At 36.7% G+C, this 27,419-nt stretch overlaps 1 protein-coding gene across 2 annotated transcripts in view; it reads left to right on the top strand.

Annotated features, from left to right (window-relative positions):
• The window catches only part of LOC106953273 (transmembrane protein 132B), a 286,044-nt gene that overhangs the window by 231,082 nt on the left and 27,543 nt on the right, over positions 1 to 27,419 (top strand). For both annotated transcript variants that reach the window (XM_015041905.1, XM_015041898.1), the window contains one exon: positions 19,992 to 20,135. In XM_015041905.1, the coding sequence (XP_014897391.1) occupies positions 19,992 to 20,135 (144 nt within the window). The remainder of the gene's footprint in view (positions 1 to 19,991; positions 20,136 to 27,419) is intronic.

The raw sequence follows: 27,419 nt of genomic DNA, 5'->3' as shown, positions 1-27,419 counted from the left end.
GGGAAATTGGTTTTCAAGCCCAACACCATCATTATGATGAACTACAGAATTACCAAAATCCTGAATTTAAGATAAAAAAAAAGGAAATATGGGAATTTATCTCTTCATGATATACATTATGCAATCATGTGTCATAATATTAATTAGCTGGATAAACTTAATTAAATACTTTACTACTATAAATCACTAAAATTGCTAGACTGTTAGACTGCATAGTGCTTGTATTGAACATGATTGTGTTTTGTTGGTTTTGACACAGATTTTTTTATCCATTATAGTTTTTTTGAGGGGAGTTTAGCAACTGAATCCAACTGGTGAGCTTTACATCTTTAAATGGTAAACAAAATCTGTACTCAAGCATTAATCAGTAAAGTGCTAGTTAGCGAACAGCATAGTGACCTTTAAGTCAGGAACAATTAACAGCAGATTTTCTTTTTTTTTTTTTTTTTTTTTTAAAAATTTTAGTTTTCAGAACATCCACTATTAATTTTTGGAATTCCATTATTAAAATTCTTGTCCACCAAATATTTGACTTTAGTTTCTCTCTCTCTAATAACAACAACAAAAAAAAAAAAATCTCAACTTCAAACTGGCTTCTTGAACACACTTGCCAAAGATCCTGAAATCACTTGGAGATTGGTTACCTTAGCAACCAAGCACCTTTGTGCTGCCTTTATATTTCAGCGAGAAAATGTTGGAAACAGAGAGGAGGCAAGAGGCCAATCGGCTGACAGGCAGGCAGACGCTCAGGGAAGACAGGCAGTTAGACATACGTACAGCCAAGACCTGGAACACTTGCATCCCAATTTGTGTTCAAAATTCTCTTGCTGAGACTCCCAGAACATGATGCAATGTTATGGATGTGCAGGAAAATCTAAAAAGAGACTAGAAGAAATTACCAAAATAGTCAAGCACCTTGCAAAACTTCCCCCCAAATTAGCTGAAGATGAAGCTGTTATGTCAACAAATCACAAGAGAGAAGAGGATAGAAAGAATTTCAATAAGCGGTGTAAAACAAGCAAATATTTGTTTATTGGACATTATGCACACACAAAATATGCTCTGCAAAAATTGGTTATAGATCCAAACAAAACTGACATGAAGTCACACGCTGTAACTTGTAGGCACAGGATTAAACCAGCCCTTGTGCATACAGATATCAAAAACAATGTGAGTCTCTCCTCCCTCTCCTTCTTCCTTTTCTTTCACTGCATGACCTCCTACTGAGACCCCCTACAGTCAACTAAGGGGTGCAAAAAGACTAAGAGTAAATGTTTGCTCTTGGTTTATGAACCATGTTTTGACTCATAATTTGTGCATGCAGATTCATACCCCAGGATCCGTGATCTGTGCCTGCAGAATTGTAGCGAGAACAAAAAACAAAAAACAAAAAAAGGCAGCTTACAGAAAAACTCTAAAACATAGAAACAGAGCAAAACATCTACATCTGAGATGCTGAGACTTTATGACGTCACAGTGTGGCCATCATTGGTTTCTAAAAATTATACAAATACTGTTAAAGAACAAAATTCTGAAGATAATAAAATATGAAAAACTAAAAAATTTTTAAAACTAACTATTTGTAATCGTGCCTGGAATAATAAGTGTATTTAGGTTATGGAGTCTTGACTGAAGTTCAGGCTGGAAGACTCTTTTGACGCACCTGGCCCTGCAATCAGTGCCTCCCTCTCCGCACCCGGACCTATCAACGCAGGTCCAAGCCTCACTCCAGCCAATCATCATCCAGGCTCTGGTTCAAAAGGACCTTCACTCCCAGCCTCCTCCGCTTACCAGCCCCGATCAACCCACCGCCACCCCACCTCCACCTTCAGCTCCCGGCTCTCAGGCCTCATCATCCTCTGACCGCCGCCACCAGCACAGGCCCCGGGGGGTTTACATTCCCTCGCTGCATCAGGAATGTTCATTGAGCTTATCGAAGTCCAGCTTGACGTCCCCGGCCGGGGCCTGATCGCCAAAGAACTTGTGTTTATTTTCATGTTATTTTTGTCATTAAACCCTTTTAACTGCTTCCCTCTCTCTGTCTGAGTCTCTCCAGATTGAAATGCCGTATCCTCAATACTGTAAGTATCAAAATACATTTTTCCAGTATCCTTGTTCTCCAGACACATATATTGTATTCTTTGTAACAACAAAAATTTCTCCCTGTGATGTTCAACTAATGATCACATCAAACCGTTTGAAACATTAAAGGCTTGTCTATAACTATATGCTTCAGCAGGTAGACTTTTCAGAACAGATATACCTCCACTTTAATCAGCTACATAAGCCTGCATTTCACTCACACTGTCTGAGCTCATGTTCAGAACAAATAAGGTGACTGGATAATGAACTGTGGTATCAAAAGAGCTATTTTCAGAGAATTTACTTGCACTTTTGACAGAGATGGTCCAAGATAACAAGCATGGGCCCCAAAACACTTGAAATGTCACAGGAATGGTTGAAAGATGTAATAGCTGTAAAGATCTGATGCAGACGCGACAGCTGCTAATGGCTCATAATACAACCTTCGTATTAATCACAATGAGACTTATGAGACTGAAGTTGTTTTGAGCTGGTAGACACACATTCTTCTCTTGGCCCTTCTCTGGTTACCATCAGCCTGTAAGAAAATCTAATGTGTTTAAAGCAGATAAAAATCGGAAGAGTAGCTTGGTGCATCCCTGAGACTGCTCATGAGCTTCCAACAGAATCTCATTTCAAAAACTTGAATTTGTCCCTTTAAAGAATTCACTGTTGACTCAGTCGATAGCTTTGAAATCATCTACGGTAAATGCGGAACGCAGAGACACTAAACCATGATCAATATAAAAGAGATTCTGACGCTGTCGTTGCTGGAGGACAGCGGTCTCATCTTGAAGTGGGCCACAAATGAAATTCAGCGTAGGGCCCAATACAATCTTGGTCTGACGCTGATTAGACACATGCAATCTCATTTTCATACGTTTTGGCTTTTTGTTTCAAGGCTTTTCCTTCTTATGATTATTATTGATTCATTTACTTATTTTTTCCACAATATTACACGTTAATCTGAAAATGAACGAACTAAAACAAATATTATAAGATGCATAGGTAAGCTTATATTTTAAACCTTGCATTATTAATGTACTTGAACAAGACTAACAGCATGCAATAAAACCATAACCACACTGAAAAATATTTTTGGTATGAGGCTTTTAAGTCTTGTCCATTCAGCCAAACATATGCATCAAGCTGCACTCACATAAAGCGCATACTGAAATTCATTGCTTCGAAGCCCGTGCTGGGTAGCATAAAAAGCAGAAAGAGAATTTATGTCTAAGCAAGCACAAAGTTCCTTCTTCATGGCTAATTCCACTTGCACTGGCAACATGCTGCATATTTTATGCCACTGTACTGTAAGTATCTTTACTTTTCTATTTATTTAAAAAAAAATAAACATTATTAAAAACATTGTAGCATGGTGATATTTTACCTCTTCCAAGTACTTGTATTTTTAATTTATTTTACTGTTTGCGTTTGTATTTTCTTCATAACTTGTTTCTCCTGGTTTAGCTATGTTATGTGTTTTGGGTACCTGACAGTCTCCTTCTGTTTGTTTAACATTGTTTTCTGCTGTTCACTTACAGAAAACATTTCCCCGTAACATATTGTATCAATTTACTTGAACACGCTGAGGGCCATATTCCCTTGTAGCTTATTATGTCTTACATTGTTATTTTGCGTACTCATCAAATTTTAGAAGGCAGCTAAAAAATAATTGTTACTATTACACATTCTCATCAAGTACACATGATGTTTTTATAATGATTGCTAATTTGTGTTAAAGCTGGTTAAGTCACATGTCAAAAAGTAGAGAGTAAAAACATCTGTTTTTTACAGTGAAAACATGTTCAGTGTATCATATTGGTCATCTCTCAAGCATAAAAAATCCCCCTGCTCTGATGTCATAAGCATCAAATCTTAGTTTTTAGGAAAGCTACATTGTGTGTTGTTAACTTTGTCAAGGAGGAGTTTTGTCAGAGTGAGCATTTAGGCACATCTGACTGTCAGGGGAGATTCAAGGATTTCTCAAACATGCATGAAAGAATAAAAACAACACTCCAGGTATGTTTTTGATGAGGGAGTAATATTGTAATGTGATGTAAAGCTAGAAAAACAAACAAAAAAATAACGTTTTACATAACATTCCCCCTTAATGGTTAATTTCCTGTTGTCAGTGGTGGTACTTAAGTACAATTTTCGTGTATCTGTACTTCACTTTAGTAGATTTAATAATGGATACTTTCTACTTTTACTCCACTTCATTTTACAGTAAGTATCTGTACTTTCTACTTCACTACATTTCTACAAAATTGTTGCATTACTCGTGAGCATCCAAGTCGCATTTCTCTTTTTTTTTCCATTAAAATGTGACGTTCAGGGTCTTAAGGTGGCGCCGTAAAATCCAAGCAATAACGTGACTTAGTGTCTGTTGTCACCCGTCTCCACCTTTACTCGCACGCGGAGCTCCAGACATGCGCAGTGGTGGATATCCGTCTAATGTCAGTAATATAATAGCGCTGCATAAACCATAAGATATGGTGACATGTAAAATCAGAAGCGGTTCGCTTTCGCAGACGGTGGGACTTCGTCCAACTTTTAGCGTCACTTAGAAGGAAAGCTTAAAGAAAGGTAAGATCCGTGGACGTGATGCTAGCAAAGCTAGCTGTACAGAGACACGTATGTTGCATCTGCGATGAAAAAAGTTGTCACTCATGCGCTGAATTATTGTGTGGAGGTGTTGACTGAGATGCCGCAAATATGGGACAACGCTGTGACCAAAGTCTGCATTGATATGACATTCAGGAACGGTCCAATTCTTCTGGACGGATCTTTACTGATTAAATTTATTTCAGCTCTAAGTATCTAATAATATCTAGGTGTTTTATGGGAATGTGGATCTTTCAGATCAATTTGAGAAGCAATTTTGATAGGTAAAACTTAATGTTTTTGTGTCACATAGCGCAGGGTGCTGGTCTTGACTTGGTCTTGGGTAGGTGGTCTTGACTACAACTCTGCTACGTGGCTCCTTGGTTGCATGTCCTCCCCCACCCACCTTCTTTCCATCCCCTTTCTGTTGGATTTCTTTAAAAATAAAAGCCACTAGTGGCAAAAAAAGTGAAGTTCATGCTATGTTAGGACAGGAGACAAGATGTTTTTCATCCTTGAAATTATCCTGCATAGAATCACATATCTAAGTCTAAACTATGTTACAGAGTAAACACAAATAAAGCATGCTTTATCTGTGGCATTGTTCATTAAAATGGCACATTTCTAATGCATTAAAATTAATTACGATCGGCTCACTTAATGGTATTGTATTAGCGATTAGGTAATGCATTCAACAAGTACTTTTACTTTTAATACTTAAGTATTTTTAAAAACCACTGCTTTTTTTACTTTTACTTAAGTAAAATGTTAATGTGGTACTTTTACTTAAGTACATTTTTTGAGTACTTTCTCCACCACTGCCTGTTGTATCTTGTCTTCATTTGTTATTTTCATAAAGGTTGTGCTCAATGTTGTGACAGGAAGCTCTTGGATCCAAGGCTTAGATAGCAGTCACAAATCCAAGGCTACTATCTAAGCCTTGGATCCAGATGTTTTTGTTCACATGATGTTTTTATAATGATGCTCACAATATCGTATGTTTGAGCAAAATAAGCTTTTCCTGTTCAAAACCAATGGATGGACTAACTTTCCAATCTTAAACTTATAATCTCAATTAAGATTAGATTTCACATATGTTGAAAAAAAAAAGCATTAGCTTTTTTTCAACATAGCTAATGAATGAAACTAAGATATAATGTTTTTCAGACTTTAAACATGGAGCATTCTGGACAACAATTACATTCATTCATTATTGATAACACAAACAGCCATCTTTTTGGTTATCTTTGTGCTTTTTCCATTACTAAAACATGATTTTATTTCACAAACACACGCACACACACGGCATGTACTTCTATCTTCACGACGACTTTGAATTGACTTCCATTCCTTTTTCATTCAATTCAATACTCTAAGTCTGACCCTCACCCTGAACCTAACAATTACCAGTACATTCCTACATGCAGCATAGTAGCCTATGTTTTAGGAAAATGGTCCTTACAATGGCAAATACAAGGCCACACACACACACACACACACTGAATATCGAAAGGAGGACTTCTGTCTAGCATGGCGGTTTACACTGCTATAAATCAGACAGCTTTCAGAGACTCGCCACCTGGCAAACAACTGATAGAGGAAGAAAAAGGACGAAGCCCCAAAAGAGCAAATGCAACAATAGATAGGGTTTAATGAAACAACAGATACAAGGGAGGAGAAAGGAAAGGGCAACAAGAGAAAACTGATAGGAAGCCACGGTGTACAAAGAACATCTTCGCTGTTGAAAGAGGGAATGATTCAATTTTAAAATTAACTTTATGTCCAAAACACCCCTACCAGCTTAGAATAGCAACCTTTATTGTAGTCTTATACATGGATATGTAAATGAGTGCGCAACTTTTGTATTTCTTCTTTCACTTGTAATTAAAAAAAAAAAAAAGTTGCCACACCAAAGAGTACAAGTGCTAATCCTTCCAATGAAAATCCCTCCAACGTTTTGTATTCACTTACTGACTCATAGACTCATTCTCTGAGCTGGATGTCTCCATGATTTCTTGGTTTTTGAAGAAAAGTCTCCCTGCTTACTACAGGACACTCCCACCTGCTCTACATTGTATCATGAAATTTTATGAGAGTATCTTTTCTTTTGCCTCCAGCTACAGCCGCAGCTTCTGTTTTACAGACTCCACTGCCCTGATGGGACATTTGCATACACCCTCTGCAGTGGTCTCACTTGCAGCTGCCTCTGACAAGGCTTGTAACGCGGCGCATTCATATTATATCAAGATCTAAGTTATTTCTGCACAATAGCACAGTCACAGAACATCCCATATTAATTTCAAGAGCAAAGCTACAAGCCTGTACTGCATGGAAATTCTTCCTCGAGCTCCAACACTAAAGCAGATCACATTAGTCTCTCTGCTCTCCTGACATAAGTGACTTCAAAGCTTTTCCTGGGAGGGGAGCTAACAGTATAATTAAATCTACACAGAAGATAGGCGAGCAACCGTCTGCTAAATGGCCATCTTATCTTCTCTGGCCTGACAAACTGTCAAACCCTCTCCTCCATTGGAACCAAATAGGTCGGTGGAGGCATTGACAACACAATGATGTGTAATTGTGAGGAGGTGGGGTGCTTAGTTGTGGAAAATGTCAGAGACGACAGTGAAGTGAGATAGACGGATGAAGTCTGGATTTCTTTAGAGAACGTGTAGAAAAGCCAATGATATCAACTAACTTATCTTGGGATTTTCCAGCAAACATTTGGTTGCGAGGTTCCCTAGAATTAGATGTTTGAGTTGTTAAAATAACAAAATTAGTGCAGCAGAGAGTTACAGAAAGAAAGTGAAATCAATTGGGTGGTGAGAGACATTGATTTGGGGTCAATGGTATTGTAGTATTGCCAATGGCAATACATTGGCAGTACATGCTAATGTATTGATTTAAAGGATGGCAATCAACCATCCTTTAAATCTTGTCAGGTTTAAAGGATGGTTCTCTTTAAACCTGACAAGATCACAGTAGTAGCTTAACTCCCCATTGACAAAGTTACCACATGTTCAGAATTAGGATTAGATTGCAACCCTACATTGTGACGCCACAGAACATTTTGGGGCTGTTAAGAAAAAAGTACTAGAGTAAATTAATCTGAACCTGACGAAAAACAATCGTTAAGTTATGATTTTTCCCTTTTAAAGAAAAATGTTTCTTTTTAGTATCTGAATATTCCAAAACTAATATTAAAATGCAATGTAAAAAACCCCCCCAAAAAACATAAATTTCTCTCACTTTTTCACAATAATGTCTGCATTACACCAGTTAGGATCATCAAAAGGATTTTTTTTTTCTAACAATGTGAGAAAAAGTTCTTTAGAAGTCAAAAGAAAATCTAGGCACCTTACATTTCAGGGAGGAGAGAAATACTGAAGAAGATACTTTGGTGTGAAATCAACCTCGGAACAAATCCAACAGACTTTGGAAAAATACTGATTGAAGATGTTTCGAGGGTAAAATTATCCATAGTGAAAACGGTCCTGTAGCAAAATTCACGTAAAGGCCACTCAGGGAGGAAAGAATCTGTTACTTTGAATGCAACATAAAACGACAGATTACAATTTAAAGATGCACTCATGTTCTTTATTTTAGGTTTGTCCAGTTATTTGATTAAACTAAAATTAAAACCACCTTTGGCTATGATGACCATTGTTTCATTTGAATCAAATTCTGAGAAGCTTAAGGAAACTTTGCCAACTGCAACAAATGCGGTTGCTGTTTGGGAGTTTCGTTGCAGGAGGGACCGGTGCCCTTCACAAACAAGATGACAGTATAAGTAAAGAGCATTTAATAGAAAAAAAGAAACAATGTCCAGAGACATCATCTGTCCAGTTAGAGCTTGGGCACAAATGGGTCTTCTGAATGAACAATGACAGTAATCATGCCAATGAATCAGTTGCAAAATTTACTTAAAGACATCCAAGTCGGTGTTCTTAAGTGACCAACACCGAGCCCTGATCTCCATCACATGAAAGATTGGAGGATGGAGCTGAATAGGTTTGTGAGCAACGCAGCTTAAAATCTGCCGCAGTTACATCTGGTCTGTCTGGAGCAATGGGCCAAACTTTAAGCAAGCTGTAGTAGGGATGGAAGAATACCCAAATCACATAAACAAATGTGAATCTGCAAAACAGTAAAGTCTCTCTTATTATTCTCTAGAAATTAGCAATTTGATTCAGGTAACCCTAACTGATCTGGTTCAATGTCAGACAGTGGAGGGAGATGGTCACATGCTTTTTTTTTGTTTGGTTGTTTTTTTTTTGTTTTTTGTTTTTAACACAGTTCATATAAAAGTTGCTTAGCTTTTTAAGTTTGTTTTATGACAATCACCAAGGAAACAAAACGAAACACTTCTTCTGTTCCATCAAATTATCCAACCGTTGATGATTCACGGCCTTTTTCTGTGATCAAGTCAACAAACCAGTTTTCCAACTAATATTTGCATCAGACAAAAGGTTTGGGCTTGCCAGGGTGGACGATTGATTAGTCGTGAGAGCTGCCACGTTAAAACTTTAAATGAGTGTACACAAGACGACAACACATAACAAAGGGTTTAGTTTGGGAGGATTAAAGAACATTACTTTGAACAAGTAACCATTGAACTCACAAAGTGAGTTGTTAGGAGCTACGCCCTCGATTAAGCAATTTTTCCATACTGTTTAAATCTCTAATTTGGTGAGGCAGGTGCTTTTGTCTCCAGCTGTCAGTATGACCACCGGGGCAGAGTACACACTGCGAAGGTCGCCAGTAAATCACAGGCCAACACAAAGCGCTTTCACCAATCACTTCAATGCAAGATTGAGGCAACTTTTTGTCCTCTCCACATGTTTTGTGAAAGGGCAGATGTTGCAATGTCCAGCTGTGCTGGACACTGTGATCTCCACTTGTGATTTTTGAATGGCTGCAGGCAGTTCAGAGAGGGGCTTCTCTTTGCAGGTTTATGTTGGAAATGTTTATTAAAGCAATTTCAGAGACAAACAGTCAGGGAAACACTTATAACGTAGGGCCACTGAAATTCTCCACGGAAACTCCACAGACCAATACTGAACCGCACAAGGTTTTCCAAGCCAGAACATTCCTGCTGAGAAGCAACAGGAAAAGTGGGGAACTTCTTGTGTACCAGAAGCAAAGCTAACAATATGTGGAAGCATGCATTTTAACACAAATTTAAATATATGAAAATAAGAATAAGAGAGTATACAGTAAGGACAAATTGGTAACATAAGAAATAAAACACTAACCATTTACTAAAAATAGCATGCTTTGATTAAAATAAATGTTCAACTGAATAGGTTAATTTAAGGGCTAATAGGTTAAAATCAACAAAGTTAAGTTAATTCGTTGTAAAGTTTTGGGCATTCAAGGTCTGGAATGGCGATAGTCTAAGGCTCAGCACATTCATTGAGTTTCCACATACTATAGGTCCTGATTTAGATTCCCTCATTGTCTATCAAGATCTTTAAACTAAATTACCATCTGTAATTTGATTAGATTCTTTTATATTTTCTTGCTTTCATGCATCGAGAGCGCTGTGCAGATCTGAGAGCAGCAGCGCCGTTAAAGGCAGGAAAGCTTCCAAGAAGCCGTCTCCATGTCTAGACAGACTGCATTGAGCTGGCAGCACGCACTCGGGTTTCTAATGCTGCTTTGGGTTTGTTCCTTTGTTTGAGTTTGGTTGTCTGCCAGATAATTCAGCATGCATTGCTTCAAGCAAAATAAGTGTCCGTGTTGCCAGATAAGGATGATTTTCATTGCCAAATATTCAAGAATCTGTACAGGGTTACCGTTGACTGTAAAAGCTCGTCTGAAACATTTATTATTGTAATACTGCTGTGATACTGGGGAAGACATGTGATCGTGTTAATGTAACCACAATCAGGTAAAATAAAAGGCTTGCAGCTTTAATATATAATTTATGTGTCTAGAAATAAGTTTCCTCTGTGTTTAACTCATTGCCCAGCCAATAGGCTATTGTAATGTTTACTCTACACTAAGGAAAAACTGACGCAGTTAGCAAATCCTGTAAATGAAATCACAGTATCTTATAAATATCAAAAGGTTTCGATGAAAAAAAAAACAATTACAAAAACAAAGCTTTATAAATCCTCCCCTTCAAAAACTTTGTGTCAGACAATGAATATAAAGTAGAATCTGTGAAATGTGACTTTAGGTGTGAATCTGAACAGCTTGCTATCCTGAGAAAACTGATTTGGCAGCTCACAAATCACAAGACAGGATAAATATGTATTTAGAGTCATGCACACTTTACCTGCTGTACTCTTCATCTCCCATTTCTTCTTCTTACCTCCATGTAAATGCATAACATTCTGGTAGTCATTTTTTTCTTGTTCTGATTCACAGATGCATTGTGTTGAATATTTTTCTCATCAACCTCAACGACAGACACTTCAAGGAAAAGCAGTTAAACTGTCAGTGGTCTCTGATGATGATATGAGTTTTTGTACTAGATTTGGTTCTTCCTTACTGTGGCACGCTAAATCTAAACTATATCTGCTAACTTCCCTGATGGTCAACTAAATATCCTGGAAAATTTCAGTAGAGTCAAACATAGTACCGTAATATTTGGTCTGCTAAATAAGCAAGATTTAAGCAAAAAACATTTTCTGGATGACGAAAGTTCCAATAAAAATCATATATAATTCGGTTTAATGAAAGTCCTAAATTGGACTGTCTTTCATCCAGCAGTTTAAAGAGTGCAGCACGCTTTCTGTCAAAAACATCATTAGAAGAAAACATCCTTAGTATAATGAGTATCAATTAGTCTTCCCATTTAGTGCATAGAAAACAAATACTGCTATCACAATATTCCAGTATGGTCAGTGAACCATGATTTTTGCTCGGTAAATAAGTTACAGGATGATCCTTTCTTGAAGAAAAATTTATCAAGCTAAATGTACATTTTAAAATTTCAGATTCATATATATATATATATATATTATTTTTTTTATTTTTAATATTTTAGTGAAATTTGAGTTAATTCATGATTTTATCCAGTTATCCATTGTCTATGCCCACATTATTCTCATGTGGCTGCAGGCAGGGGCACAACTACATATTATTCAGGTNCATTAAACACAATTCGGTTACATTTACATGCACTGTATTGGAGTCTTTTAAAGAGTATCCAAAGAAGTTCATGTGGTTTTTCTGCTTTGTATGGTTCCAAAATAAAGCCACATCATTATTAAACTAAAATCTGGTCCCATATTGGGAACCCTACTTATTATTCTACTTTATTTGCGTTCCTGATTGTAAAAATGATTTAAGATGAGTTGGGGTAAAATTTCCTCTTGATATTTGCTAATAATTTCTGACTTTGAAAGTGTGGCCCAAAAATATCTCTTGAGTGGAAGAGCTGAAATGTCTCCTACTCAGTTTACACAATAAGTCAGAAGTCAGATAAATCACAAGAAACGTTTCAACATTTCCCCGCCACTTTATTTTGAGTAATTATTCTGTCTAAGCTAGATTACATTTATTTTTGTTTTGCACAAAAACACACACTCACTTGCAGGAACACTCAACAAAAGAGAATATGCATAGACATAAGCTGAGAAATGCACACATCTACACACAGCGACTCTACAACCAAATAAATGAGGCGGCACTCCTCGAGCCTAATAGTCTGGCTGTAATTAACATTGTCATAGTGATAATAGCCATTTATCCCTGACAAATCATACACACACATGCACACATGCACAAAACTTCTTTCTAGGCAGCACGCCCAGGTGTCAGCACCATCATCTGTTTCTGTCACTCCCCAACCTTTATTTTACTTTTTCTCTTTCTCTCACTTAACCTCCTTCAATCTTGTCTTAAATATTTGCACTTTTTTTTTCTCTTTACTTATCCTGTCAGCTTTCGCTTCCTTTTCAATATCCAAACCCTATTATACTTCTTGTTCACATCTTTCTTTCACTCTCTTCGCCTTGCTGCAATCTGTCTCATTTTATGATTCCTTTTATGGTTTGGTGCTGCTGATTGCCTTGAGGTGTTGGCAACACAAACACAATAAATGCAAATTCAGCAGCCTCATCTGAGGTGAAATAAGCAAACTCTGGAGTGCCGGTAGACCTACACACCTTAAATAATACAGTATGCCGCAACTATATGGGGATTTAAATAAAAGAAATGCAAATAGACACTGGAAATCAGGACACATGCAGTAGGTAATCTACAAGCAAACAGTTTTCAGGATTGTAACAGTTGAAATGTAGTGCTGGGAGAGAAAGGTAGACAGTAGGAGAAGAGCATGACTAATTTTTGCTTAGGTTGCTCTGGGGGTTCCTGTGTCATGGTTTATGGGATAAAATGGCAGAACTCTAAAAAGAAGTAAATGGTTGCTTTCAAAGAAGTACAGAGAACTTGAGAAAGACATTTTCAAAAGTTCACAATACAAATCTTTTTTTCTAATTTAAGAATTAGGAAAGAAAAACATTTCTATTCATTTTNATNCTAGTTTTCTTCACCTTTTTTCTTCTTTTTCTTGCATTGAACACGCTCAAGAAACTTTTTTTTCCACACTTTTAGCCAAACCATCTGAAGCAACCTCTGGCAATAGACATACATGATCTTTACTGTATTTGAAGTAATGGACTGAGAGAATTAAATAGATATTGATGACAGAAAAATCTTTACATTAGAAAGTCAGTCACTGGTTATTTTAGTGAACACCACTGACTGTCATTCTGGTAAATTACAATATCAGTTCAAGTCACAGTTCATTTACTTCAACAGGACTTGATTTTAAGAACAACTGTATCCTGGACTTTTCTGTGGTTCTCATAAAACTTAAGCAATTAGACTTTAATACGATGAAAAGATCCCATTACTGTCACATTTTTATGTTTACCCTTAAATTTTATTATGGAAATGAAACTGAATCTGTGACATAATAACCATTTGATTTGCATATTTATTCATCATTTTGTTTCATTGAGGTATTATGTGATTAACAATACACATAAATGACCTGTAATTTCTTTCTCAAGTATTCTGCTGTGATCTTTTGGTTCAATATTTAGATTTATTTCTTCATTTTCTTAAAACAGTTGACATAATGATTACAATTATAAAGATAATAATGAAAAAAACCTCCATATAAACTCAAAAGAAATCAAAGGTCAAGCTACCAGTTACTGTTATAAAACTACATGATTAGAGAAATGTTTTAAATACTTTTCTTTAGATTAAAAACTTGTTTTAGTAGTATTATCTTTTAGTTGGAATCAAATTGGTGAATAGAACTGTGGGGGAAAAAAAGCAGGAGAAAATGAGTGTGGTGCTCTCTGTATCATATTTCAGTTTAAAAATAAGTTAAATTTCCACACTAAATGATGGGATGATTGCTGCCATTCAATAAGGCAAACATTCACTAAAGAGAAATGTTTTCTAAACAATTATTACATAATGAATCAAAGGTTGTGTCTGGATCAAATCACTCTTCTCTTCCTGCAGGCAATTTGTTAATTTCCTGCTAAAAGTGGTAAAAGAGTCAATTTCTCCATTAGCAGTTTGCCTAATTACTTAATTGCTACGTCTATCAATGGATGAAGTGAGTTTAATGCATTTTTTTCAGCCGTTTGCTGTTCTAGTTTTTACAAGGTATGTGTAGTACTTGTGTTACAAAGGCTAATTAAATGATGGTTTTAACTTGAAGCAGAGTTCTCTTACTGTGGGGAAACACATTAACATGCATTAGTGTGTTGATGCATTTAGGGCTGCATAGTCTGTCATATGCAGTGACAAATCTGAACGTCTTCGGATTTCTCATACTTTGTTGTTTACCGTGGTTTTATGCTTTGCCTATTAAATTTTCCCTCATTGTTGTTTACAAAATATCTTAGTTTTAGCCAGAATACATTGCTAGTATGTATAGGCATTGGTTTTACCTCAGATTAATGATCAGATATCTGTCTGTGCTTTGACTGGACCATTCTAATGCAGGATTAAAAGTAAACCACTGCTCAAGGTTTTCTGTGAGATTTACCCCGAATTTAGTTTCATCCGTCTTCCAATCAACTCTATTTACCCAGTCTAAGCTAAAGAAACACCCACAGCATAATACCCCACCACCATGTGTTACCATGGAGATGTTGTGTTCTGGGGATATGCAGTGTTTAACCGATTAGAGCTACAACTTCATATTTAATATTTCCCTACATGACCGGTGGCAAACCACAAACAGGACTTCCTAATGTTTTAATTTGGAAATGTTTGTTTTTTTTTTCCTCACCCTTCCATACAGGTCAGATTTCTGGAGTGCATGATAAATAATAGTTGTATGAACAGATTTTCCCACCTGAGGCTTGAATTTCTGCAACTCTTCTAGAGTCACCATGAGTAACCATGCTCTACTGCTTCTCCTATTAATGTTAACAATCTATGTTAATAATCATATTTTGCAATTGGGTTTAGATGGACTAATCATTCAAAACTTAGGATCATGTTTTATAAGAGATACTGCATTATGTTTAGGTGAGCTGAAAGCAAATGCAATCATTTCAGATGTTTATCCATAAAAGATTTTTGAAAACAATCTTTCACTCCATAGTTATGCACAACCTTATATTAGTCTGTTGCATTACAAAATACAATGAAGTCCTTTATAATAACATGAAAGAAGCGGTGCACATTCTAAATGCAATATACCTAGGACTATGGCTTCCGTAAATTTGCGTTGCAGAAAATGTTCATTTCCAAATGACAGGTATTGCAAATTCTCTGAAAAACAGTCTTTGCTTCTCTGTTGGGGAATAATTGGTCTTGTTTTCCTTTCTTTCCAAATCACTTTATTTTACTTATGTTATACAGAAGCTGGAGGTAGCAGTAGACTTTGTGTGGCCAGTGTCCCATTGTTTGGCTTATTAGACTGTAGTGAAAAGGTCACAGTGTGAACAAAGGAAGATTCTGAGTTGTATATGTTCCAAGCAATTTCCTCCAAATGAGAAACCTGACAGTTTAAGGAATGAACAGAAAAGTAGATAAGGCAGATACGCATCCCTGTGTGTGTGTGTGTGAGAGAGAGAGAGAGAGATCGAGGGCGAGAGAGAAAGCGTCTTAATGTCTCTGTGCCTTTACAAGAAACAAAACCACAGAGTTGATGTCGCTACTGCCATTTTGACTGAAAAAAATATCTCTGAATGTGTGTGTGTCTGTGCAAGAGTTTAAAAGAGAAAGAGAAGGGAGAAATTTGCTGATAGCCTAATGGAAAAATAAAAAGGAAAAGAAAGAAAAGTGCTTACATGCTCCTGTACTAACATGAAATCTAATTTTGCAGAAAAGCAAAAGGCTACATTTTTTTCACAGTGTCAACCCTTTTATGTGTGTGCGCGCATGCATGCGATAGGTGGTCTTGCTCTAGTTGCTTCACTTCGAGTTGCACACACACCTTATACAGCAGAAACATGCATGAGTAAACATCACAGGGCAGAACAGCGTCTTCTAGACGTTTCCTGTATCACACACATTTTTGTCAATTCATTTTTAATGCACACACACACACACACACACTTCCCTCTCTGGTATCATCAGTTTTGCAAAATTTCCCTGTAGAAAAAGTATAAATTCAGACAAAAATGCACTGATTTATACAGAGATACACAATATACCCCACACACACACATATATATATATATATATATATATTTATATATATATGCAGTTCTATGAGGTCAGTGATCATTTGGGGTTAATAAGGAACTTTAAATGTCTTATAGTGTAGGTTTTTTTTCAACCCCATGCTCAAAGATTGGGGGAAATTCAAATGAGGCAGCTGTCAGAGGTTAATGTCTGGCTGTCACCATTAGCCAGAGTGAGAGTGCAACAGCATATCTACATGCTGTAATTTTCATAATTACTAAGTAAAGTCAAATGTTAATTTCAGTTATGTCTTCTATTTATATTTGGTCAAAAACTCAGACTCTTGGTTGAGCACATCGGCGTATCTGCTCGATAAATTACATTTTCAATTTCAAGATAAAGTTGCAAAGAAGTTATTTTAATTTTTTTGTGTGTTTAACTTTCTGTTGATATAGAATATCTTCACATTTTAAAAACCTTTATTGCCCAAGCTTAGGGGTTTGCATCAAACTTAACAAGTCACCTGCAAATATTTCAGTGTAAAATTTCTAACCAAATTTTCTATAGAGTAGCATGGCACTGCTAATGTCACATTTTGCTTAACATTTTGTTTCATGACACAAACAAAATAAATGATCCTTTTAACCCAAGACAGAATTCTGATATACGTTGTCAGTGGTGTTTAAAATCCCATCCACTGTCTTCACCTGTTTACCATTGCAGGGTGGCAGGAGAGCTGGTGTCCATCTCCAGTAATTACCTGGTGAGAGGCAGGGTGCACAGGTCACCAGAGAGGTCAGACTGCTTCCAGACACACCTGTATCTCCAAAATATGAAAAGTTTTGTTTCGTTCGACAAGTTTCTGTCTCACAGTTATTAAACTGTCTAAAACAATTCCTAAAAAAATAAAAAATAAAGTAAATGTAACTTTAGCATTTTTAAATTTATATTTTAATTCTTTTCAGTTGATTAAAGTGTTAAAGTGTTTCCCCAAGGGAAAAATAGTATGTGATACACGGGCGTATTGCTTTTAGAAAATTACTACAAGAAAATATTCCTTCCAAAGCAAATCATTATGGAAATGACTGCAACAAGTGAGAAAACTTCTACTCTAATGTATCTGTTTAAACTGTTTAGGAAAGTTTAAAACATCCAACTGAGACAACAATGCCTCTACAAGGAGCAAAGTTTATGTCTCTTTCATTGACAGTAAAAGTAAAGCAAGAAAATTTGAAAACGTGTGCTGATCTTTTTTTGCAGATGTTTTAACGTGCATGCTTAAAAATAGAAACAATTAAGTACATAAAAATAGATGCGTACATGCCTGTTTAGTTATCTCTCCTGCTCATTTCAACTTGAATTGGATAAAAATCTTCACAATGATGTAATTATTTCTTCCCTGTGTCTGCATTTCCTGGGTCTTTTGTCCTCGTCAGCTCTGCTCCATCTTTAATCTTTATACACCCAATAAACCCTCTCCGTCCTTTCTTCCACTCCTCCTTCTCACCTCTTTCTCAACAGCAACCTATAACTGTACCCATGTTTGGACAGCACTTTAATTTTGATTTCAAGCAAGACTGAGCAGAGTGTATGAAGCGGAGAGGAAACTAAGAATTACTCATAAAGAAAGCGTGTGCGCATGTCTGTTTGAGAGGGAACGAGCGAGAGATCTCATTATGAAAAGGTCACAGAGCCGCGTGTGTGGCAGAGAAGGATCGGGCATTAGACAGGTTGTTACTGGTCACATGTGTTTAAACTTTTGTGTGTGTGTCAAGGGTTTTGTGTGTATTCACTGCTGACTTTGTCGTGTTTTTGTTTTTTTGTTTTTTTGTCTTTTTTCTTGCTGTGCCCTGAGGTGCCTCTGTGTCTTTGCTCCCGTTATGACCGCATGTCATTGGCAGAATGTGAAGAACGGTTTTTCTGCACATAGCAACATTTTACAGTTGATCATGGGGTGACCGCTGCTCAGTAGGTAGAGTAGCGAGTGAGTCGGATAGTTGTGGGTCGTTTCCAGCTTCCTCCCGTCACATGTCGATGTGCCCCTGGGCAAGGCACTTAACCCCAAGTTGCCTACTGATCTGCGTATTGGCATAAAAATTTGTGAGAGTGACTAGATAAATGTGGCTCTAATGTAAAGCACTTTGAGTGGTCACTATGACACAAAAAGCGCTACATAAATTCAGATCATTTATCACGTTATTTATGACCACAGTGTTCCCTTCTGATGGCTACTTCCATGGATCATGTCAACAAGTTCCAATCAGATTTGCAATTTGGAGGAGCAGGACATTTGTATCCTAGATGTACGACACTATTATGTCAATGTGGACCAAAATCTCAGAGGACGTTTCCACTCTGTCCTAGCAGAGAGAGACGAATACAGCAGCTGATGAATGTAGAAGCAAAAGTCTCTGGTGGATCATCTAGCTCCTGCAAAGCAGACTGTTACATATGGCCATTTAAACAATTATTTTTGGAATAAACTTAGGACATTTAATTAATTTCAAATCTGTTGTCAAAATGTTCTTCATCAAACAAAATTAAATCTGTCCATGTAATTTACTAGAATGTCCCTCACTTTATAACTGAAACTACACCAAATGTCATACTTTTCTTTGCCTTCTCTTGGTTTGTGGGATTTATTTTGACTGTCTCCTTTGTGTAAAGTTTTTCCCAGAATTCAGACTGAATGAAACAAATATTTACTACATCCTAGTGATTTTGAACACATAAATTTGGACAGACACTCAACTCTACCAGATGCAAAAACAGGGGCTGACAGCATCATGCTGACTTCACTGAGCCCTAAGCCCGTTCTATAGTGACACGGGAGGCATTAAGAAAGAAAAGAAGAAAGATGAGACTCTGGACTTCATGACGTATTATTGTGACGGTATCAATAACAGTATCGGGGGGCATTGATTCTGATGAGTCAGCACATCTTCCTGCTCAAATTGTTAACAATAAACCAATTAATTTCCTTTTTTTTTTTTGCTCTCGCAATCGATGTGGTGTTTTTGTATCTCTTTATAATTTCCCGTTCTTAATAGCACCTTTCTCTGTCATTTTATGTTGCTCATTCCTCCGATGTAAAATGTGATGCACACTTGCAAACGCACACGCACGCACACATCGATTTATGTATACCATCCAGAGAAACAGGACAAGCAAAATACCCCGTAATCAGGCTGGCGTTTGTGTTGGCGGGGATGAAGGCCCCCTTGGAGATGCAATGCCAAATAATCAAGATTGACACTGGCACACGGTGTTCTGAGTTGCATGTATGCACCCGTTTGTTTGTGCTATTTTCGTTGTAAGGATCTAATCAAATGTAATCATGCTGATTACAATAATTGTGAGGTTTATAATCACTTCTCTCCCCCGTCCCTCAGATTTTCTCTTCCTTTAAACCTCTCCCCTGCTCCATGTCACTTGTTCATTCATGTCTCCTCTTCTGGATTTGTCATCCTCATCAATCATGCCTTGCTGCCCACCCACTTGACGCTGAATTTTAACTGGAAATAGATTGCAGTTTTTGGAGACGTGTCATGCAGTTTGCCACAAAAGAAAGTTAAGCATACAATTAGGCTTCACGTTTGTCAAAACTATAGTTTGACAAAATCGTTTTGGGGATATTATTTGGTTTCAGTAATTTATCGTGTTCATCTTTTCTCCTGCTGTAGGACACAGAGGTGGTGAACACGGCCATTCTTACAGGCAGACGTGTAGCAGTGCCCATTAAAGTGGTTACAGTGGAGACAGACGGGCAGGTGAGGGAGGTGGACGAGCCGATCACCTGCGCCTCCACAGATGTGGATGTGGTTAAGGTACGTGTTCACCGTTTACTCATAGATCTGTAATATCCAGCTGTGTCTTCTGTGAGGCTCAAACTGAACGAGAAGCAAAGCTGACTTTCCATAATATGACTTCCTTTTAACATTTAACAACACATGAACAAAAATATTCAGCTTGTTTTTAGTAAACGCTGTTTTAAAGCACAAATGTTATGGGTGAAACTCTTGGTTGTTACTGTCATGTTTTCAAGAATAAGTGGGCTCATACAAAACATTGTTCAGGTCTCATGCTTTACTGGCCCTACTGGAAGAAGGTCAGTCCTCACTGGCACTTCTAAATTGTTGTCCTACCCATGCCTTCTCTTCTTTTGCTTCTTCACTTCTCATTAACCTGCCGGTACACAATGTCAGTGTCACTCGCTGTAACCTTTGGTAAAAATAAACTACAATGTCCACAGCACATTTTCAGGAGGGATGTGTATGGGAAGTCAGATGAATACACTTTTCACACCTCAACAGTTTAATTTTGGAAGGAAACTATTTCTCAAGACCATCAAAACTCAGTGATTTACGAAAGGCGAAGAAAGAAAATTGCTGGACCAGTGACTGTTATCTGCAAATATTTTTTTCAGCTAGATATTTAGGAAGATCACAAATGCAGTTTGACTTTAGGCACAAGTAGCGATGAATTTAAAGTCAAGGTCAGCTTAAAAGAACAGATGTTCACAGTTGTGAACGACTGGTAAAAAATATAATAAACTCCATCTGAGGAAAAAGACCATTTTTAAAGTAAGCATGCATATTAGACACAATATTGTACTCCACACACTGTCATTAGTTGTGGTTTTTGAGTTTTAAAGTCAGCTTAAAATTGTGCAATAGGTAATACAATGGTTTGGCATCTGCTGGTTGAAGTAAAAACAATACCAGTCTCTCTGTGTCAAACAGAATTTTCTGAGCAAAAAGAAAATATTCTCATAATTAAGGAAATAGTTGCTCATTTCTATTAAGAACCTTTTGCATGACATGTATGTTACTTTGATTTGGGACAAAAGACTTTAGACTTGAAAAAGTGACTTGAAAATCTTTGGTACTCAACCAGCTGAAAGTCTTTATAATTTTACAATTTCTTTGATCCAGACTTTTTGTCTCAACAACTCTAACTGAATATTGTTCACCATCTCTCGGACGTATCCCTGATGTAAGAAAAAAGCTTTATACCTAAGCCTCTCTGCCAAGCAGACTAACTACAATCTACTTTACTAATTGATGAGGCAGAAATACTTTTAACACTTTCACAGAAACCAGTCAATACCTGCAGCTGAAAATTGATTCCTCCTGTGCATCACTCCGTATGCCCTCTGGGCCTAAAATGAAACACACCCTTGCTGTGACAGTTTCAATATGATGCCAATTTCCTGGTACAAGCCGACAGTAGTACTAGCATTTAAGGAACAATCAATAACAGCTTGGTGAAAATGGAAGGAAGTCATTCGCTGAGAATGTAATATTTGCTTTCTGTTTGTAAGTGGATTGTTTGGATGTGATGCGTCAGTAAGTGGTTATTTTTGTTTGTCTTCAAGATCACACCTGGTAATGAAAAAACAGTACAATTAAATGCCACCTGATATTAACACAACCGGATTAAACTCATCAATAAGATGTGTCAATAATGTGATATATGACTCTGTCATTACATTCAGCCCTTTATCCTGTAGAAACTTTATTAAAAAAAATAAAAAAAGTAACAAGCCTAAAGGTGTAATCAGAGGATTTAAACTGAAGTTCTTTTACATTTTTTGAAAAAGCATTTTTGTTTTTGTCTAAGTTTCAAATGTTCTGTTAGTTTGACGTTTTTTGTGGCGTGACATTTAAAAGCTTTATTCAGAGTAAAATTAATTACCATTTACCGTGTGACAACAGATTTTCGCTTCTGGAAAAATATGTGATTGTTAAATTTCATACAAACTCGAGGCCTTTTTGCACTGCAGGGATAGGGTTAGGGTTAGGGTTAGATTATTGTACCCCTTTGAGATTCCACCTCGAAAGTTGGTGGGAATTGTCATAGCTGCTCCTTTTGTAACATGATTGTCAGCAAGGAAGCTGAGGAAAAGAATGACCTCAGCTTTGCCCTGTAACTAAATCATTTAAAAACATTCTCATCCGAGTGTCAAGTCTGAGCTGGACTTGCGTTTGGTGAAGCTGAACCACTGCTGGATCGAAGTGAGATAAGGAGTTTTCCTCATTCAGAAAGTCTTGCTTTCTTCTGATTGCAATTGGAGAAATGTTCCCTGATTTCAAAACTTTGGCTTGAAGTGGTGCTTGTAATTCCAGTTTCAATGACAGTCAATAATGGACCTGGTGCCTTTTAAGGAGCACCTTTGTTTACTTCCCATCATCAGAAATAAACATGGATGGTTCAGTAAAATGATGGAGAATGAGGTGACATATATCTTAAGAAGACAATGTGTCCCTTAGCAGAGAAGCTGACAAATAAAAAGTTTGTTAGGTATGCTAGTCTATGATGAACAGAAAGAAAGTGATATCACTGCACTGTGCAAATTAAATGCAAAAACTACTAATAAGTTTAGCTAGTGTTTGTTCTGCACGAGGGAGTCTTTCTGATTCTGTCAGATGTGTCTTAATAATTACCAGTGACTACTTTTGCTTCTTTTTGGGAGTTTTATAAATTTTGAGTAATGTAAGAGATGCCTGGCAAATTATTTTAAAAAACAACATTGTCTGGAAAAACAACATTTATTTGACTGTAAAAATCTACTTCAGGCCCAGTGATTTATGTTGCAAGTGTCTGCAGAGATTGTGGTAATTTTCAACATTTTCTAAAATTACAGTAAACTAGGAAGAAACTTGCTTTTCTTTAAAATATTTTTATTTAACTATTTAGAGAAAAATTAAAGTCTGTAAAGTCACAACTGAAGTTTGTGTCAAATTTCAGCTGACTCGGTTAAGACTGAAAATCTCCTGTTTGCAAAAGATAAAACTGAAAAATTGGCAATTGTTATTTCTCACTGAGAAAACAATTTTATGACGACAAAAACATCTTTATATCTTTAGGGAACATCTTTATGTTCCCTACAAAGTATTCAGCAGTGCACTTCCTGTGCTCATCTTAGTGTTGGATATACAAAGCATGAATAGGAGAAAGTATTCAGCTGCCTTGTACGTCCATGGTCTTGACTCTTATTTGAAAATCCCACTTTGTAACTGTTACATGTTGGGTTGAAGAGATGAAGTTACACTTTGCCTGGAATTATTCACAGTGGAAATTGTCATGTCTCGTCATAAAAGATATAAAGCTGCAGTCTCTCCAATTTGTGTTTGATTTCTGTTTTTCAGCTCTGCTGGAGCCAATCAGTTGATTGGGATTATGAAGTATTAACACACACAGCTTCCTCTGTAAAGCATTTTATTTAAAACAAATTAATTTGGTGAAATTAGGCTATCTGCTTTTAGGGATACTGAGATAAATAATATGATTTGTGCATTTAAACCGTCTCGCTGTGCTGGGATTTGGCTCAAAAAGTCAGATTAAGGAGAGGAAGAATGAAATACCAACAGCTACACTGATACAATGAGCAGATCATCAACATGAGGTTGTGCTGGAATACATATGTCAGCAAGAATGAAACTTTTGTGGAAGGATTTTCCTATCTTAGCTGACATATATGTAATCTCTCTTGTATTTCTCAGAAAAAAAAAAAAACATGCACAAGTAGAACCACACAGACATAAATGCTCTTTGGCTGCATTCACAAAAAAGAAAAAACATCCTCAACAACCAGTTGAGGATGCCAACTTCCAACCTTTTACCTTTATATCTTTTATTTTTGAAATATTTTGGATCAGACCAAAATATATAATAAAGTTGTGGTTCATGAAATCGTTCTGAAATTTTCTAAATTGTTCTATCTGAAATGCTGTAACTGCATGTTCCTATTGGGTCCATGATCTCTTACACACCGTCACATTTCTGACTTTGCTCCAACTTTACCTGCTTCTTTGCATGAGCAGAGAGGCTTTTTAGCTTACTGAGAATTCCTGGACTCCAACTTCTTAGTGCGCACGTCGTCAGCGGTTTCTTGTTTTCATGTGAAGCAAAGCAAGACAGCTGCTGACAGCAGGTTTGCATTTATTGGGCATAATATTCCCCAGACATCTCCTTTGGAGTTAATACAAGTAAAGCGTATTTTGTAAATCAATAGAATGAGGCAAATCTTATTTCATATTTGTTGCGCATCAATAACAGGACTGTAATAAACAATTTCCAACATATCCATAGGTGGTGTTACAGGATGTGTTTGGAGTGCCTGTTCTGAATATTTGTGCATTAAAAGCAACAGTACAGCAACATAATGTATTTGCTAAAAAACACAAGTTGAGTCAAAGTTTTGTGTTTTCATTTTCTCTTTCATCTATCTTTAAACATAGTCACCTAATCTGACTATTGTCATGACATTTTATACTCCATCTGTCTACAAAAAGTAATTTAAAAGAGTACCATAGTAATATTATGGATCAATATACAGGATCTTTCAAAAATGTTGTATGAGACTGCCATAATTGAATTAAGTCCTTACGATGCACAACAAATATTCATTAATTTTAACCTTTTAATGGCCAGTTATAGTTATTTTAAGATGCAATAACAAGCATGTGATTCAAAAGTAGGTGGAGCAGTCGTTTCCATTAGTGGAAGCAAAAGTGAGTGGAAAGCAAAGGTCTTCATTCAGTTGATTTGGAAAAAATAAAACACTTTTAAAAGAAATGTCTGAAAGATTTAATTTATCTAAGACTAAATATTATCACAAAGATGAATGGAAAATGGAAAGCAAAACACATTCTCTAATTTATTTATAAATGATTATGGATAAAGCTCAATCATCAGACTTCAAGTTGTTTTATGGCACAAGATGATGCATCTTTTTATATGAAAGACTGAAAAGAGAAAAATAATAAAAGAGAAAAGACAGATGGTGCCTGATTGGATCTGGACAGGAAAGGAAGATGAGGCTATCGGACAAATGAAACTCAGTTTGTCGCAATTTAATGCAAATTGTGACATATAAATGCAGTCAAAACCACGTGAGTTGATGCATTAAAAAAGAGTATAGGCTATGACATGTGCTCATGAAAAAAAAACGTAAGAGCAGGGTTGTAATTTTATTGTTTTGCTTCAACAAATAAAACAACATACTGACCAAAGTAAATGAGACCTTTAACTGCATTCATCTTGTTTTATTTGATGCCATAAAAGCCAGTGTGACCAAATGAGTGCTGCAAATGTTTTGAGAGAACGATGCCTCTGGATGTAACTAATCTTAAAATCCAGTTGAACTGCTGGTAGCAGCTGAAATGGGACACACTACATTACTCTTTTAACTTATAAACACTGAGGCATAATACTGAAGATTAACCACACTAACGGAAAATCTGCACCTTCACAGAACTCTATGAATCTCTCGTCTGCTGTGATGGAAAAAGCCAAAAAGGACTAGAAAATAAGTAATAATTGTAATAGGAATCAATTCCTTTTAACTATTACAACCAGCTTCACGTTTGGCTTTTGTTCTACTCACTTTATTCTTTTCCTCAGTTAAAGAAAATACCTCCTATGAGGACAAAAAACAACAACTTTCTCTGCTTTTGGAATTAACAAATTGTAATCAATAATCTGAAGGAGATGAGATTTTCATTTGGTTTCAAATCACCTCCATCAGCTAACCTTTTGTGTAATTACTCACAGTAGATAAATGTTGGCACAGGGAGTAGCACAGCTTCCCTCCCAGATAATGAACGTATGAAAATGACTGGCTAAACCCGTCACTGCGCTGCAATAAACTGGTGCTGATTCCCCCCATCCACCTCTTGTTTCTCAGTTTAACCCATTCATCCCTGACAGCAACATAAGCAACAGCAAAGTACAGCATGGACATTAACTTCCTTCTTGTCACATTCTCTGTAAGTGTAAACTATCTTGTTAAGGCCCTTTGAGGTTTTTGTCATCCGTGATCTGAGTATGAGCTGCTGCTGTTGACACAGCAGTATGCGCAGGTCAGCAGTGTCACTGCCAGTAGGGGACAGATAGGGGACGAGCGCACGCATACACACAAATTAGTACCATTATCCTGACCTCACGCAAAGCCGGAGAGGTGAACGGAGGGAAGATGGGATGAGGTGGTGAGAAGATGACAAATTGATCAATGAGGAGAGGAGAAGGGGGACGAGAAGATAGATCTGAGAACCAGGGGAAATAAAAAAGGACAAGTGAATTTAGATGGACAGCCACACATCAGCATATATGAATGCCTTCCCTTTCTTTTAGGACTGCGTGTCATGAAATTGAATGCAGAGAGATGCTAAACAGCTGGGTGCTTGTGTTGAGTTTTGCTTTGACTCAAGTTCAACCACTTTTTATTGTTCATTCACAAAGTCTGTCATGTAATAAGATTTTTAAAATGACTGCTGTGTGCTTGGCGAAATGCTTCGAATGAGGTTTACTGTTAGTGTCGCAGAAGAGTCAAAGAAAAAATAGACTGCAGTTTGACTTCTATAGAGAGAAAGACCAGAGGAGGAAATACGTCACACAGTTTGTGGCTTAGCAGACGGGACACAATTAGGCCTTATTCTGCTAATAACCTTAACTGCAAAAACACAAAATCTTACCAAGTACTTTTGTCTAGTTTCTAGTGCAAATGCACTTAAAATAAGACAAAGCTAACTTAAAAGTAGCTTTTCAGCTAAACAAATAAGCTTGTTTTAATTAAACAATTTTGGAATATGTAAAAAATAATTTTCTATTCAATTTACTTACTGAAGCTATATAACTTTACAAAGAGGTTTTGAGAAGCAGTTCTTACCAGTTTAAACCTGTTTGATTTTAATCAGCATTGCACAAAATGTTTAAGCTTCAAATGATACAGTAATTGCAGTAGGATGCACGTGGTGGAATTATGGCAAGTCATTACGTCTTTTAATTTTGAGTTCTGTAATGTCTTGTAAGTACCAGTTAACTCAGTATAATATACCACCAGTTGTTTAGTTATTCCTGTAGACACAGAATCACCAGCAGCCCAGTCATGCACTACTTGGGGTTTTCCTATCAAATTATTCACTTTTGTTTTGTTTTACCTCTTATGGCAAGTTGAGGTCAAATTAACTCAAATGTTGCTTGTTACTTTTATTGATTCTTTTTTTGTGACATGAAGAACGTGTCTTGTTTGCAGGGCAATATTTGGTTCAAATTAGATGCAACTATCAAAGTGCCTTTAGTTTTGGGAGGATTTTGTTTCCCTAAAA

This window comes from Poecilia latipinna, unplaced genomic scaffold (genome assembly GCF_001443285.1).
Source record: "Poecilia latipinna isolate Pla-1442-1.1 unplaced genomic scaffold, P_latipinna-1.0 Scaffold32, whole genome shotgun sequence".
NCBI lineage: Eukaryota > Metazoa > Chordata > Actinopteri > Cyprinodontiformes > Poeciliidae > Poecilia > Poecilia latipinna.
The sequence above is the reverse complement of the archived record's forward strand: the minus strand, read 5'-3'. Positions and strand labels throughout refer to the sequence as shown.